Source organism: Onthophagus taurus, chromosome 5, assembly GCF_036711975.1.
Source record: "Onthophagus taurus isolate NC chromosome 5, IU_Otau_3.0, whole genome shotgun sequence".
In the NCBI taxonomy this organism is placed as follows: Eukaryota; Metazoa; Arthropoda; class Insecta; order Coleoptera; family Scarabaeidae; genus Onthophagus; species Onthophagus taurus.
Window position 1 is genome coordinate 1242358 of NC_091970.1, and position 16163 is coordinate 1258520.

General features: G+C 27.6%; 1 protein-coding gene and 1 long non-coding RNA gene across 4 annotated transcripts in view; both read left to right on the forward strand.

The window, feature by feature from the left end:
• The window catches only part of LOC111413605 (uncharacterized), a 55773-nt gene that overhangs the window by 34857 nt on the left and 4753 nt on the right, over positions 1 to 16163 (forward strand). For all 3 annotated transcript variants that reach the window (XR_011640417.1, XM_071196083.1, XM_071196082.1), the window contains exons 3-5: positions 1957 to 3151; positions 9268 to 9390; positions 9518 to 9976. Coding sequence is in view for 2 of the 3 variants with exons in the window: in XM_071196083.1 (XP_071052184.1) it covers positions 2471 to 3151; positions 9268 to 9390; positions 9518 to 9976 (1263 nt within the window). In the remaining variant the exon portion in view is untranslated. The remainder of the gene's footprint in view (positions 1 to 1956; positions 3152 to 9267; positions 9391 to 9517; positions 9977 to 16163) is intronic.
• On the forward strand, positions 7501 to 9259 carry LOC139429848 (uncharacterized). Its single transcript, XR_011640421.1, has 3 exons — positions 7501 to 7576; positions 8541 to 8844; positions 8895 to 9259. It is a non-coding gene; the product is annotated as an uncharacterized lncRNA (long non-coding RNA).

The window sequence follows — 16163 nt, forward strand, 5'->3', positions numbered from 1 at the left end:
TTTGAAAAAACGATGTTTGAAGTTTTGATAAAATTTTCGATGTTGCAATTTTCATCGATAACTTTCAAAATTCGCTATAAAATTAATTTCTTGAAGGATTCTTGGGGAAATATGACCAATTATTAATTAAAGTATTCTCTTTTTAATGCAAAAAGCCGTTTTGAAAAATCACTTTTAGTTCTTGAGAAATAAATTTTGGAAATAATCGACAATTTTTTCAAATTTTGCAATTTTCGCCGATTAAGTTTTAAAAATTCGTATAAAATCGATTTTTTTGGATATGAGTATGAAAATTTCCCAAAGTGTTAATAAAAGTGTCCTCTTTCCAATGAGCTAACCCATTTTGAAAAATAACTTTTAGTTTTTGAGAAAACAATGTTTGAAGTTTTGATAAAATATTCGATGTTACAATTTTCATCGATAACTTTCAAAATTCGCTATAAAATTAATTTCTTGAAGGATCCTTGGGGAAATATGACCAATTATTAATTAAAGTATTCTCTTTTTAATGCAAAAAGCCGTTTTGAAAAATCACCTTTATTTCTTGAGAAATAAATTTTGGAAATAATCGACAATTTTTTCAAATTTTGCAATTTTCGCCGATTAAGTTTTAAAAATTCGTATAAAATCGATTTTTTTGGATATGAGTATGAAAATGTCCCAAAGTATTAATAAAAGTGTCCTCTTTCCAATGAACTAACCCATTTTGAAAAATAACTTTTAGTTTTTGAGAAAACAATATTTGAAGTTTTGATAAAATTTTCGATGTTGCAATTTTCATCGATAACTTTCAAAATTCGCTATAAAATTAATTTCTTGAAGGATCCTTGGGGAAATATGACCAATTATTAATTAAAGTATTCTCTTTTTAATGCAAAAAGCCGTTTTGAAAAATCACTTTTAGTTCTTGAGAAATAAATTTTAGAAATAATCGACAATTTTTTCGAATTTTGCAATTTTCGCCGATTAAGTTTTAAAAATTCGTATAAAATCGATTTTTTTGGATATGAGTATGAAAATTTCCCAAAGTGTTAATAAAAGTGCCCTCTTTCCAGTGAACTAACCCATTTTGAAAAATAACCTTTAGTTTTTGAAAAAACGATGTTTGAAGTTTTGATAAAATTTTCGATGTTGCAATTTTCATCGATAACTTTCAAAATTCGCTATAAAATTAATTTCTTGAAGGGTCCTTGTGGAAATATCACCAATTATTAATTAAAGTACTCTCTTTTTAATGCAAAAAGCCGTTTTGAAAAATCACTTTTAGTTTTTGAGAAAAAAATTTTTGAAATGATCGACAATTCTTCTTGTTTTTCTAGTTTTTATCAGCTCTTCCTCTATGTCTAGTATCTTTTTTGCTTTTATGGTCTTTTTCTAGTCTCTGTCTTCCCAATCCAGTCCTTTTCCCAGTTTTTATTCAATTTCTTCAGTTTTCCACTTCTCTCCATAAAATTCCTACCACCCAGCTTTTTCTCTTTTCAGTTTCTTTCAATTTTCATTCAGTTTTTTTAATAATTAATTAAATAACTTTTTATATGTTTGCAAAAAGCAATTAAAAGGATTTTGAAGATTACGATCTTAATAAATTCCTTTTTCGTTCCAAAAAAGAAAAAAAATAAATTAATAAGAGTACTTTAGGGTTTTCTGAATCCCTTGTGGAATAGTTCGGGATGCAATATGACCGAGAAAGGTTGAATGTCAAAGTGTACTGGGTCATCGAGCGCCTCGCGAAATGAATCGCTCAGTTTCCAAACGCAATTTCCACATCTTTTTAACCACCTCGTTCGTTCTGCGAGATCTTTTTCTCGTTATCTCACTTCCGTCTCGGAATGTTCTTATTGAATCGATCGATTTTATTTATTTACCGATTTTTGTTATCCTTATTGCGTATTCTTGCAAAGTACAAGGTCGATTTTAAATGAGATTTAAAATTAAAACATTTTTTTTAATATTTAGATGTTTCCAAGAATTTCAATATCGAAAAAATTTTATTTTGATTTAATCGGTTGCGAAGAAACGATGGTGTCGAAATCGTTTTGAAAACGTTTAAAAGAAGCAAAATAATAACAACCATGAGATCGACGGTTGCTTGTATTTTTGAAGAAACTCGAAGATTAAGATGACCTGGCCCGGAATCAAATCAGTAAAGTTGAAATGCGCCAAAATCAAACTTAAAACGGGGCGCGCAAAAAATTGGAACGGGAGAAGAATTAAAAACGTAACTGGATAATCAAAATTAAATCAAAATTTAAACTCGATTTCTCCGAAATAATAAAAAAGGAACAAATAAAAGAAAATTGTTGTGGAATTTTCACTTTTTATAAAAAAAAAAGTACAAAGAAACGAAGAAAAAAATACAATATTTAAATAAAAAACGCACAATTTCTTCAAGACAACTAAGGAAATAAAAAAGTTGTTAATAATAATTGTTGAATCATATAGTCTAAGTTAAAAAGAAAAAAATTTCAAAATGTACGCAGCAGCTGGTGGTGCAAGTTTAGCAAGTCGTCAAGCACGACAACGTCAAAGACAAAATAAAAAAGCCCAATTACAAAAAGCGAGTCAAAAGGCAACTGAATTAATACCAAAACCACCTCAAGCAAAACAATTTCATAATTACACCGACCAAAACGTTCCGAAACTATCTCGAGTTGAACGAAACGCGTTAAAACCGCCACAAGCGGCGCCTCACGAACGAAGACACAGCACGTCGAATTATCATTTAAAAGAACCATCGAGAGCTCGAATCCGGGAAAGTCCTTCAATATGTATCCCAGTTGTTCCAAATCACCATCATCACCATCAAAACCAAAAGGATTCAGTACAACCTTTAAGTCCGTGTACGTTAGTTCAACAAAATCACGTTCCGGTGCCACATTCACCTTCGGTTCAAAGTCAATTACCACAGATTACGATACCGGAAGGAGGAGACAAATCGTCGTTGGAGAGAAGATGCAGTTTCGTACGGCAAGTGGAGGAAATGGAGAAGGTTACCACGGAGGGTGGTGGTGGAGGGAACGTTTTGGATAGATGCAATCATATTTGTAACTTTGAAATTAAGGAGAAAGCTTGGGAGAATAACGTTGGGACTACTTATTATACGGAGTATGATAAATCGACGTTTGGTAGTTGGGATTATCCGTTTAGTGAGGTAAAATTTTTTTATTATGAGTAAAACGATTTGGTTATGTTATTTTGGAACACCCTCGAGACATGTCAATGTTGTTTATCACATTTCAAAGCTCACAATTTACACTCGAATAAAAAAAGGGAGTTAAAACTTTTCCGTTAAATAAATTTTCCGCTTTGTGTGTACTTCCAATTAGCAATTCGACCAACTTAAGATTTGCGTTTCGTTTCGTTTTAACGGTCGCGCCTTTATACGTTGCCATAACTCAGTTCCGAGGACGTAACCGGGTCCGAGCTTTGAGCTTTCGCCAGCGTTACCGAGTTATAGCTAGTCGACGACGCAAAGTGCCCCGCGAATTAATTATTAAAACCTCGCATGCCTTATTTAACCCCGACTTGGTAAACGTCTGACCCAATTTCAAAATCGTCCGTTTAAATTGCATGTTCGAGTTTTCTTTTATAATGTATGTACAGAAAAACCTCGATATTACTAACTAACACTAGCATTAGAACTAACACTAGACCTAGAACTAGAAACATTCGGGTTTAGCCGCACGTCTCTTAAGACGGTTAAACCCGAATGATTCTAGTTCTAGGTATAGTGTTAGTTCTAGTTTTACACTAAAACTGTCACTTCATAATAAGATCCTATTTAATCCTAACAAAATTCCTGAAAAAAGGTATTAAAGAAAACACTGTCATATTTGCAAATATAAAATGACGTAAGATTTTCAAAAAATCATATCATCTCTATTTTTAATGGTAATGATATCATGTATATGTTAAATTAAAGCTTGGAGATTGTAGTTTATGATATGATATAAAAACTATATGATAATATTAATAAAATTTCCTGAAAAAAGGTATTAAAGAAAACACTGTCAAATTTGCAAATATAAAATGACATCATATTTTCAAAAAATCGTATCATCTCTATTTTTAATGGTAATGATATGATGTATATGTTAAATTAAAGCTTGGAGATTCTAGTTTATGATATGATATAAAAACTATATGATAATATTAATAAAATTTCCTGAAAAAAAGGTATTAAAGAAAACACTGTCAAATTTGCAAATATAAAATGACATCAATTTTCAAAAAATCGTATCATCTCTATTTTTAATGGTAATAATATGGTGTATATGTTAAATTAAAGCTTGGAGATTCTAGTTTATGATATGATATAAAAACTATATGATAATATTAATAAAATTTCCTGAAAAAAGGTATTAAAGAAAAGACTGTCAAATTCGCAAATATAAAATGACGTCATATATTCAAAAAATCATATCATCTCTATTTTTAATGGTAATGATATGATATATATGTTAAATTAAAGCTTGGAGATTGTAGTTTATGATATGATAGAAAAACTATATGATAATATTAATAAAATTTCCTGAAAAGAGGTATTAAAGAAAACACTGTCTAATTTGCAAATATAAAATGACGTCATATATTCAAAAAATCATATCATCTCTATTTTTAATGGTAATGATATGATATATATGTTAAATTAAAGCTTGGAGATTGTAGTTTATGATATGATAGAAAAACTATATGATAATATTAATAAAATTTCCTGAAAAGAGGTATTAAAGAAAACACTGTCTAATTTGCAAATATAAAATGACATCATATTTACAAAAAATCGTATCATCTCTATTTTTAATGGTAATGATATGATGTATATGTTAAATTAAAGCTTGAAGATTCTAGTTTATGATATGATATAAAAACTATATGATAATATTAATAAAATTTCCTGAAAAAAGGTATTAAAGAAAACACTGTCAAATTTGCAAATATAAAATGACACCATATTTTCAAAAAATCGTATCATCTCTATTTTTAATGGTAATGATATGATGTATATGTTAAATTAAAGCTTGGAGATTCTAGTTTATGATATGATATAAAAACTATATGATAATATTAATAAAATTTCCTGAAAAAGCTATTACAGAAAACACTGTCAAATTTGCAAATATAAAATGACATCATATTGTCAAAAAATCGTATCATCTCTATTTTTAATGGTAATGATATGATATATATGTTAAATTAAAGCTTGGAGATTGTAGTTTATGATATGATATAAAAACTATATGATAATATTAATAAAATTTCCTGAAAAAAGGTATTACAGAAAACACTGTCAAATTTGCAAATATAAAATGACATCATATTTTCAAAAAATCGTATCATCTCTATTTTTAATGGTAATTATATGGTGTATATGTTAAATTAAAGCTTGGAGATCCTAGTTTATGATATGATATAAAAACTATATGATAATATTAATAAAATTTCCTGAAAAAGCTATTACAGAAAACACTGTCAAATTTGCAAATATAAAATGACATCGTATTGTCAAAAAATCGTATCATCTCTATTTTTAATGGTAATGATATGATATATATGTTAAATTAAAGCTTGGAGATTGTAGTTTATGATATGATATAAAAACTATATGATAATATTAATAAAATTTCCTGAAAAAAGCTATTACAGAAAACACTGTCAAATTTGCAAATATAAAATGACATCATATTTTCAAAAAATCGTATCATCTCTATTTTTAATGGTAATGATATGATGTATATGTTAAATTAAAGCTTGGAGATTCTAGTTTATGATATGATATAAAAACTATATGATAATATTAATAAAATTTCCTGAAAAAAGGTATTAAAGAAAACACTGTCAAATTTGCAAATATAAAATGACATCAATTTTCAAAAAATCGTATCATCTCTATTTTTAATGGTAATGATATGGTGTATATGTTAAATTAAAGCTTGGAGATTCTAGTTTATGATATGATATAAAAACTATATGATAATATTAATAAAATTTCCTGAAAAAAGGTATTAAAGAAAACTGTCAAATTTGCAAACATAAAATGACGTCAAATATATTTATTGAAAAAGACACTTTGTTAAAATAACAATAACACATTAATTTAACAATTTAAATTATAAATAAATAATTTCATTAATAATATTTCAATAAAAATTAGTTATTTTTAAATTTGATAAAATTGAGGTTGGTAGCCCTTCCTATCATTTCGATTTTTTGACAGAAGCGGTTTCTTGTCAAGTTTTAATTAACTTATTATTAATTATCTAATTATTAAGTGTTTTATTATGTTTATTCTTCACGAATCGATCCTTTTTAGTTACAACTCAGTAAGTAAATAGTTTTTATCGACTTGAAATTCTTTTCCAAAATAATCTTTGCTTTAATTAATCTTGGGTTTAGATTAAAAGAAATTACCAAGATTTTTGGTTTTATTAATGTAATTATTACTTCAATTTGTTAGTTTAATAACAATTCAAATTATAAATTAATAATTTCATCAATAATATTTCCCTAAAAATTAGTTATTTTGAAATTTGATAAAATTGAGGTTGGTAGCCCTTCCTATCATTTCAATTTTTTGACAGACGGTTTCTTGTCATTTCTTATTAAGTGTTTCATTATGTTTATTCTTCACGAATCAATATAACTCAGAAAGTAAATTATTTTTATGACTTTTTTGACAAAATACTTGGTTTTTATATCGAGGTTTTACTGTATTTGAAAAATGAAGGTACTTTTACTTTAATCGTTGGGTATAATCAATTAAAAGGCTTCCTACAAATAAAAAGGTATCGAAAAGGATTTATTTTTTTGATTGTTGATGTTAACAAAGAAAAAATTTGTTTTAAACAGAAATTGAATTTACGAAAAACGTCGTTTTATTATCACCATAAGTACTACCACTGTGAGTTGGGGAGTGAGATAAAAAATGATTAAGAGATTAGATCCAGGATAGAATAAAATAAAAAAATACATAAAAATGGGATACAAACTAATTCAACGTGGGGCCATCACCTATAATATGACCAATATACCGTTATTATTTAGAATCGAAAAAATCACGGAACATATCATAACTACAAAAGATAACTCTGTAATATTGAAAGTCCACGTAGATATTAGTTTACAACAAGAAATGAAACGACGAGAATCAAAATTATTATACACCTTATGAAACAAAAAGAAATAAATAAAAATAAAAATGTTATACACCGAGTTATTAAATAAGATTTAAAGAAAAACAAATTAACGAAGAAGTAGAAGAAGAAAATTTATATTTTCATACTCTGATTAAAATAAATCCTACAAAAGTATCAAAATTATAAATATTAATATTTCAAAATGGTTGGAAGAAGTACTAAAAAATAATAAAAATGTGGTGATCAAGACGTGACTAAATGTTTACCAAGTTGATTTTCTGTATATGAGCACGGCGGTATCAGCAGGAATGCAGGCGGCGTTGTTAATCAGAGAGAAACAGCGTCTTAGGTCAAAAAAATTTAGACGCAGATCGGAATTACCGAGTCATGTGGCCACCAAGGATATCGCCCCTTTTCCACAATATCCTCCAGGATCTTGGGTAAGTAATGTATGTATTCTTTTATCGTTAGAAATTTTTTTTTAGCTTAAGTTAAATAGCCAAATTTATTGCTGATTAATATTTAATTCTATATAATAATTTCATTAATAATATTTTCCTAAAAATTAGTTATTTTTAAATTTGATAAAATTGAGGTTGGTAGCCCTTCCTATCATTTCGATTTTTTGACAGAATCAAGTTTTAATTAATTTATTATTAATTATCTAATTATTAAGTGTTTTATTATATTTATTCTTCACGAATTGATCCTTTTTAGTTACAACTCAGTGAGTAAATAGTTTTTATCGACTTGAAATTATTTTCTAACATAATCTTTGCTTTAATTAATTTTGATGGGTTAAAAGAAATTACCAAGATTTTTGGTTTTATTAATGTAGTTATCACTTCAATTTTTTAGTTTAATAACAATTTAAATTTTAAATAAATAATTTCATTAAAAATATTATTTAGTTATTTTTAAATTTGATAAAATTTAAGTTGGTAGCCCTTCCTATCATTTCGATTTTTTGACAGAAACGGATTCTTGTCAAGTTTTATTATTAATTATCTAATTATTAAGTGTTTTATTATGTTTATTCTTCACGAATCGATCCTTTTTAGTTACATCTCAGTAAGTAAATAGTTTTTATCGACTTGAAATTCTTTTCTAACATAATCTGCTTTAATTAATCTTGGGTTAAGATTAAAAGAAACTACCAAGATTTTTTAAAAACGTCCAATTATTACAATTTATTGTTCAAAAAGATAATTTAGCAAATAGCATAATAAACTCCTAATGATATTAACCTTTAAAAACAGCCACGAATCGATACGTTTAAGGTTGGAACGTGAAAAACCGCAACTAAGCTAAAGGTCAACATTGTTTTCAGAACTCTAAAACTTCCCGTTCTCGAATTTTAACCTAATTTGGTTTTAATTTTGAAATTATTTTTAATGTAGTTAGAACCGAAGTTAATCAACAAGAAAGCAAAACTAAATTGACGTTGGAATGGATTTTGTAATATACACGGAAGGAAATTTAGTAATAATAGGTAGGTAAACCGGTTAATAATTCGAACAGGAAGCCTGTGGGACACTTTAACGGAACTGCTAATGCATTTACCGCGAACAATTCCAACCTCGAACCCTTCATCCAACTATTGATTATCGGGAGGAACGTCGTTATGCGTTCTGGTCGAGAAAACACCTTTATTTAATGGCTAAATAATGATCGTAACCCAAAAAAAAAAGAATTTAACAACAACAAAGTATTGAAAGTTGATAAAAAAAGCTATATACAGATTTAATTTTATTCTAGTTCAACAGATATTTTTGTAGTTGTTGTTTTGCCGTGACGTAGCCGATAAGAAGAGCTTTTTTTTGTATTCCATGGATTTCCAACGGTTGGCACGCCACATAACGGGTCCAAGTCACGCAATATATCGGGGAAAACTCGCATCCATATGCAAGACGCGTGAAATATTAACAACGTGTATGAGGTAGCAATAAATAAAAATGACCTAAAAGGTGACAAAAATACTTTTTTCTGGCTTCAACACCCAACGAGATTTCTAGATTTTACTTTATTTGAAGAAAATGTAAATGTTTTTAAGAATTAATAACATACCCAAATCGGTTTTTTTCGTTTAAACCAAAATTAGTTTATATTTAGGTAATTTTTTTCTGTGTAGTGTTCACAGGGAAGGGCAGCTTGGCAGGAAAGGGAACGAAGGCGCTGTTCGCTCTCGGGAAACGCCAAACAACACCGCCTGAAACAATCAGAAGCCCATCACCGATGGATGAAAAGAAACAGAGTAAGAAATAACAATAAAAAAATTTTATACTAAAGTATGCAACCAATATCACACTACCTGTATTGCAATACGCGATTTGCATATTTGGTTGCTTTAATACTAATTAATTTAATAATTTTTTTTATAGATTCACGACACTGGTTTTGGTGGTAGTAGTGACGAAGAAGACATTTTCAACGTCTACCAACAAAGTGCTGCGGCAAACGCGCTTCTTTACGTCGGTTTGGGAACGATGGCGATAGGGAGCGTGATTTTCTTCGTGGGAACCGGCGACAAAGGTTTTAAAACGGTCGAATTAAGATTGATCGGACCGACCCTGATGGCATGCGGTTTACTTTGTTGCGTCATTCGCGTGTTGTTATGCACGTGTCCCTCGACGTGTTTGCGACGGCGGAAAAAGACGAGAAAAAAGGATGCGTGCGCGACGCACGGTATGTTGAATAATAGGAATCCGAAGAAACGCGATCGACGGAAAGACTTCGTTCCGGTTGAACAAGCGTCGTTGATGAGGCAAAAATCGAATCATAAAAAGGTTTCGATTGCGGCAGGTACTAGTCATGCTGTACCAAGTACTAGTACTATGAATGTAAGTTCATTTTTTTATGAAACTTTATTAAACTACACATTTTTTTAACCTTTTGTCGGATGTAATACATTACTGGTTCATTTCATGTGGAATTTAATTCTAAAACTTTTCTTACTCGTATTATTTTTTAAAAAACTTTGTCGTTTTCATAAAAAACTTAAATAACTAAAGACACGTATTTCGTAATGTTACTTAAAATAAAAGAAAATTTAGTAGTCGGCTATGAAATTGTACGTCAAACTTGACAAATAGGTTATAAAGTTATTTGACGACAAGGTTTTCTCCATCTTTTCTCCATCACCTTTCATTCTTGAGTTATGATCGATTTTAACACCAAAAGTACCCAATTTTGACATTTCACCTGAAAATCATTACATCTAAACTAAATTTGTTTATGGATGATGTCTTCTTAGTTGACAATAAACAACTCATTCCTTCAAAAAATCATATCATCTCTATTTCTAATGGTAATGATATCATGTATATGTTAAATTAAAGCTTGGAGATTCTAGTTTATGATATGATATGATAATTATATGATAATATTAATAAAATTTCCTGAAAAAAGGTATTAAAGAAAAGACTGTCAAATTCGCAAATATAAAATGACGTGTCATATTTTCAAAAAATCATAACATCTCTATTTTTAATGGTAATGGTATGATGTATATGTTAAATTAAAGCTTGGAGATTCTAGTTTATGATATGATATAAAAACTATATGATAATATTAATAAAGTTTCCTGAAAAAAGGTATTAAAGAAAACACTGTCAAATTTACAAATATAAAATGACATTATATTTTCAAAAAATCGTATCATCTCTATTTTTAATGGTAATAATATCATGTATATGTTAAATTAAAGCTTGGAGACTCTAGTTTATGATATGATATGATAATTATATGATAATATTAATAAAATTTCCTGAAAAAAGGTATTAAAGAAAAGACTGTCAAATTCGCAAATATAAAATGACGTCATATTTTCAAAAAATCATATCATCTCTATTTTTAATGGTAATGGTATGATGTATATGTTAAATTAAAGCTTGGAGATTCTAGTTTATGATATGATATAAAAACTATATGATAATATTAATAAAATTTCCTGAAAAAAGGTATTAAAGAAAACACTGTCAAATTTGCAAATATAAAATGACATCATATTTTCAAAAATCGTATCATCTCTATTTTTAATGGTAATAATATCATGTATATGTTAAATTAAAGCTTGGAGACTCTAGTTTATGATATGATATGATAATTATATGATAATATTAATAAAATTTCCTGAAAAAAGGTATTAAAGAAAAGACTGTCAAATTCGCAAATATAAAATGACGTCATATTTTCAAAAAATCATATCATCTCTATTTTTAATGGTAATGGTATGATGTATATGTTAAATTAAAGCTTGGAGATTCTAGTTTATGATATGATATAAAAACTATATGATAATATTAATAAAATTTCCTGAAAAAAGGTATTAAAGAAAACACTGTCAAATTCGCAAATATAAAATGAAGTCATATTTTCAAAAAATCGTATCATCTCTATTTTTAATGGTAATGATATAATGTATATGTTAAATTAAAGCTTGGAGACTCTAGTTTATGATATGATATGATAATTATATGATAATATTAATAAAATTTCCTGAAAAAAGGTATTAAAGAAAAGACTGTCAAATTCGCAAATATAAAATGACGTCATATTTTCAAAAAATCATATCATCTCTATTTTTAATGGTAATGGTATGATGTATATGTTAAATTAAAGCTTGGAGATTCTAGTTTATGATATGATATAAAAACTATATGATAATATTAATAAAATTTCCTGAAAAAAGGTATTAAAGAAAACACTGTCAAATTTGCAAATATAAAATGACATCATATTTTCAAAAATCGTATCATCTCTATTTTTAATGGTAATAATATCATGTATATGTTAAATTAAAGCTTGGAGACTCTAGTTTATGATATGATATGATAATTATATGATAATATTAATAAAATTTCCTGAAAAAAGGTATTAAAGAAAAGACTGTCAAATTCGCAAATATAAAATGACGTCATATTTTCAAAAAATCATATCATCTCTATTTTTAATGGTAATGGTATGATGTATATGTTAAATTAAAGCTTGGAGATTCTAGTTTATGATATGATATAAAAACTATATGATAATATTAATAAAATTTCCTGAAAAAAGGTATTAAAGAAAACACTGTCAAATTTGCAAATATAAAATGACATCATATTTTCAAAAATCGTATCATCTCTATTTTTAATGGTAATAATATCATGTATATGTTAAATTAAAGCTTGGAGACTCTAGTTTATGATATGATATGATAATTATATGATAATATTAATAAAATTTCCTGAAAAAAGGTATTAAAGAAAAGACTGTCAAATTCGCAAATATAAAATGACGTGTCATATTTTCAAAAAATCATAACATCTCTATTTTTAATGGTAATGGTATGATGTATATGTTAAATTAAAGCTTGGAGATTCTAGTTTATGATATGATATAAAAACTATATGATAATATTAATAAAGTTTCCTGAAAAAAGGTATTAAAGAAAACACTGTCAAATTTACAAATATAAAATGACATCATATTTTCAAAAAATCGTATCATCTCTATTTTTAATGGTAATAATATCATGTATATGTTAAATTAAAGCTTGGAGACTCTAGTTTATGATATGATATGATAATTATATGATAATATTAATAAAATTTCCTGAAAAAAGGTATTAAAGAAAAGACTGTCAAATTCGCAAATATAAAATGACGTGTCATATTTTCAAAAAATCATAACATCTCTATTTTTAATGGTAATGATATGATGTATATGTTAAATTAAAGCTTGGAGATTCTAGTTTATGATATGATATGATAATTATATGATAATATTAATAAAATTTCCTGAAAAAAGGTATTAAAGAAAAGACTGTCAAATTCGCAAATATAAAATGACGTGTCATATTTTCAAAAAATCATAACATCTCTATTTTTAATGGTAATGATATGATGTATATGTTAAATTAAAGCTTGGAGACTCTAGTTTATGATATGATATAAAAACTATATGATAATATTAATAAAATTTCCTGAAAAAAGGTATTAAAGAAAAAACTGTCAAATTCGCAAATATAAAATGACGTCATATTTTCAAAAAATCATATCATCTCTATTTTTAATGGTAATGATATGATGTATATGTTAAATTAAAGCTTGAAGATTCTAGTTTATGATATGATATAAAATCTGTATGATAATATTAATAAAATTTTCAGAAAAAAGGTATTAAAGAAAACATTGTCAAATTTGCAAACATAAAATGACGTCAAATATATTTATTTAAAAAGACACTTTGTTAAAATAACAATAACACATTAATTTAACAATTTAAATTATAAATAAATAATATCATTAATAATATTTCAATAAAAATTAGTTATTTTTAAATTAGATAAAATTGAGGTTGGTAGCCCTTCCTATCATTTCGATTTTTTGACAGAAGCGGTTTCTTGTCAAGTTTTGGTTAACTTATTATTAATTATCTAATTATTAAGTGTTTTATTATGTTTATTCTTCACGAATCGATCCTTTTTAGTTACAACTCAGTAAGTAAATAGTTTTTATCGACTTGAAATTCTTTTCCAAAATAATCTTTGCTTTAATTAATGTTGGGTTTAGATTAAAAGAAATTACCAAGATTTTTGGTTTTATTAATGTAATTATTACTTCAATTTGTTAGTTTAATAACAATTCAAATTATAAATTAATAATTTCATTAATAATATTTCCCTAAAAATTAGTTATTTTAAAATTTGATAAAATTGAGGTTGGTAGCCCTTCCTATCATTTCAATTTTTTGACAGAGACGGTTCCTTGTCAAGTTTTAATTAATTTATTATTAATTATCTAATTATTAAGTGTTTCATTATGTTTATTCTTCACGAATCGATATAACTCAGTAAGTAAATCATTTTTATGACTTTTTTGACCAAATACTTGGTTTTTAAACTTGACAAATAGGTTATAAAGTTATTTGACGACAAGGTTTTCTCCATCTTTTCTCCATCACCTTTAATTTTTGAATTATGATCTATTTTAATACCAAAAGTACTCAATTTTGACATTTTGGTGATTTTTTCTTTATCACTAGAAAATCATTATAACTAAACCCAATCTGTTTATGGATGATGTCTTTTTAGTTCATAATAAACAATTTATTTCAAAAAAACTTATCTCCATCACAATTAATTTTTGAGTAATGATCGATTTTGATAACAATAGTACTCAATTTTGACATTATGGGGATTTTCTCTTTATCACTAGAAAATCATTACATCTAAACAAAATCTGTTTATCAATAATATCTTTTTAGTTCATAATAAACAATTTATTCCTAAAAAAGTTTTCGTCATCACCTTTCATTCTTGAGTTATGATCGATTTTAAAACCAAAAGTACTTAATTTTGACATTTTGGGGATTTTCTCTTTATCACTAAAAAATTATTATGCCTAAACTAAATTGGTTTATGGATGATGTCTTTTTAGCTCATAATAAACAGTTTATTTCTCAAATTATATATATTTTAAGTAGCATTAACAAGATACGCGTCTTTAGTTTTTTGAGTTTTTTATGAAAACGACAATGTTTTCTAAAAAATAGTAAGAGTAAAAAAAGTTTTAGAATTAAATTCCACATGAAATGAGGTGATAATGGTTTTTCTAGCTTAATGTATTACGAAGATATTCAATGTTTTAAAAATTTAAGACCAACTTTGAAGGCCTATAACTCCTCAGGGGTACAACTTGGTATAGAGATAAGTTGCATTAAATCATTTTAATTTATTGTCCTCTACATGTCCCTGCTCTGTGTCGGTTCTTATGTGAATCACCCTGTATATCTCGTTTTGGTGGCAGTTAAACGTTGAATGAAATAGGAACACTCTTATTAAAAAATGTTTTTTCTCCTTTCAATCAAAATATGCTTTGTTTGACTAATTAAAAGCACCTTCACTATGAAGCTTATCCAGCTTGGCTGTAAAAATAAGTTGTATTATATTACCCCCCCATAAACCTTCCCAAAATGCTTCCAACCTTATCTTCGTCAGTTTCAACTCCTTTCTCACTATACAGAGTGTTTCTAAATTGATGCGAAAAATTTTAAAGGATGATTTATCAATAAAAATCATAATTTGTCGTTATGACGTCTTTTGACATCAGCCTACTTGATTTTTCTTAACAAACAATAACCAATCTTTGAATTATGTCAAATGAACATGTGCATTATTTTATTTTTTTGTGATTAAACTAATAATTTTGGTGTTAATAATAATTATAATAATTTATTGTCTCCAGAAGATTACAATATTACAAAAAAGAACAACATTATCCATAACTAATCTAAATCCTACCCCTTTCCCCTGCCTCGCTGGCACCACCTCCCCCATCCATCTTCTTCCCTCCGTCCTCCCCCCCAACACCTGTCGCCAATCCATCACCTCCTCCCTCAACTCACTACACTTCACCAGAGATGGTGTAGAGACTCCCAGCACATCCTCTAAAAGCCCTTGCTCCTTCCATCCACATATCTTCACCCCTACATCATTACACTTTCTCCTTCCATAATTTCTCTCTATTTAATCTCTGTCAAACGTCGCCTTTAGATCTATAAATAAAGCATAAAGCTTCCCCCCTTTTGATCCATTTCTCTATCTTATTATCGCCGTCGTCTACCTCTTCGGAAACCCTTCTCTCTTCCATACCTTGCTCAACGCCATCTACAATATCTCCCTTACCTCCACCGTTGCCTCCACCCATGCCTCGTTTTGAATCCCATCTTCTCCGTGTGCCTGCCATTTTATTAGCAACAGTTGTCTGTCAAATTTCATTCTTCTAAATTAGTTCACAGAAACACCCTGTATGTCCCGGAGTCTCTTTGCTCGACCTACTTGCAATATTTCTGCAATAGTCCACTTGTCTTTCTAATTCTTTGCCTAACATGAACTCCCACCCCATTATCCGCTTGAAATGCAAAACCTAAGTACGTAAAGTTCCTTACCTCATCCACATCTCCCTCCTTCCAACCCCTTTTTTTGCCTTTTCATTTCCTATAATTGCAGATTTTTTTTTTCAACGTTCATCTCCAAATATTTGC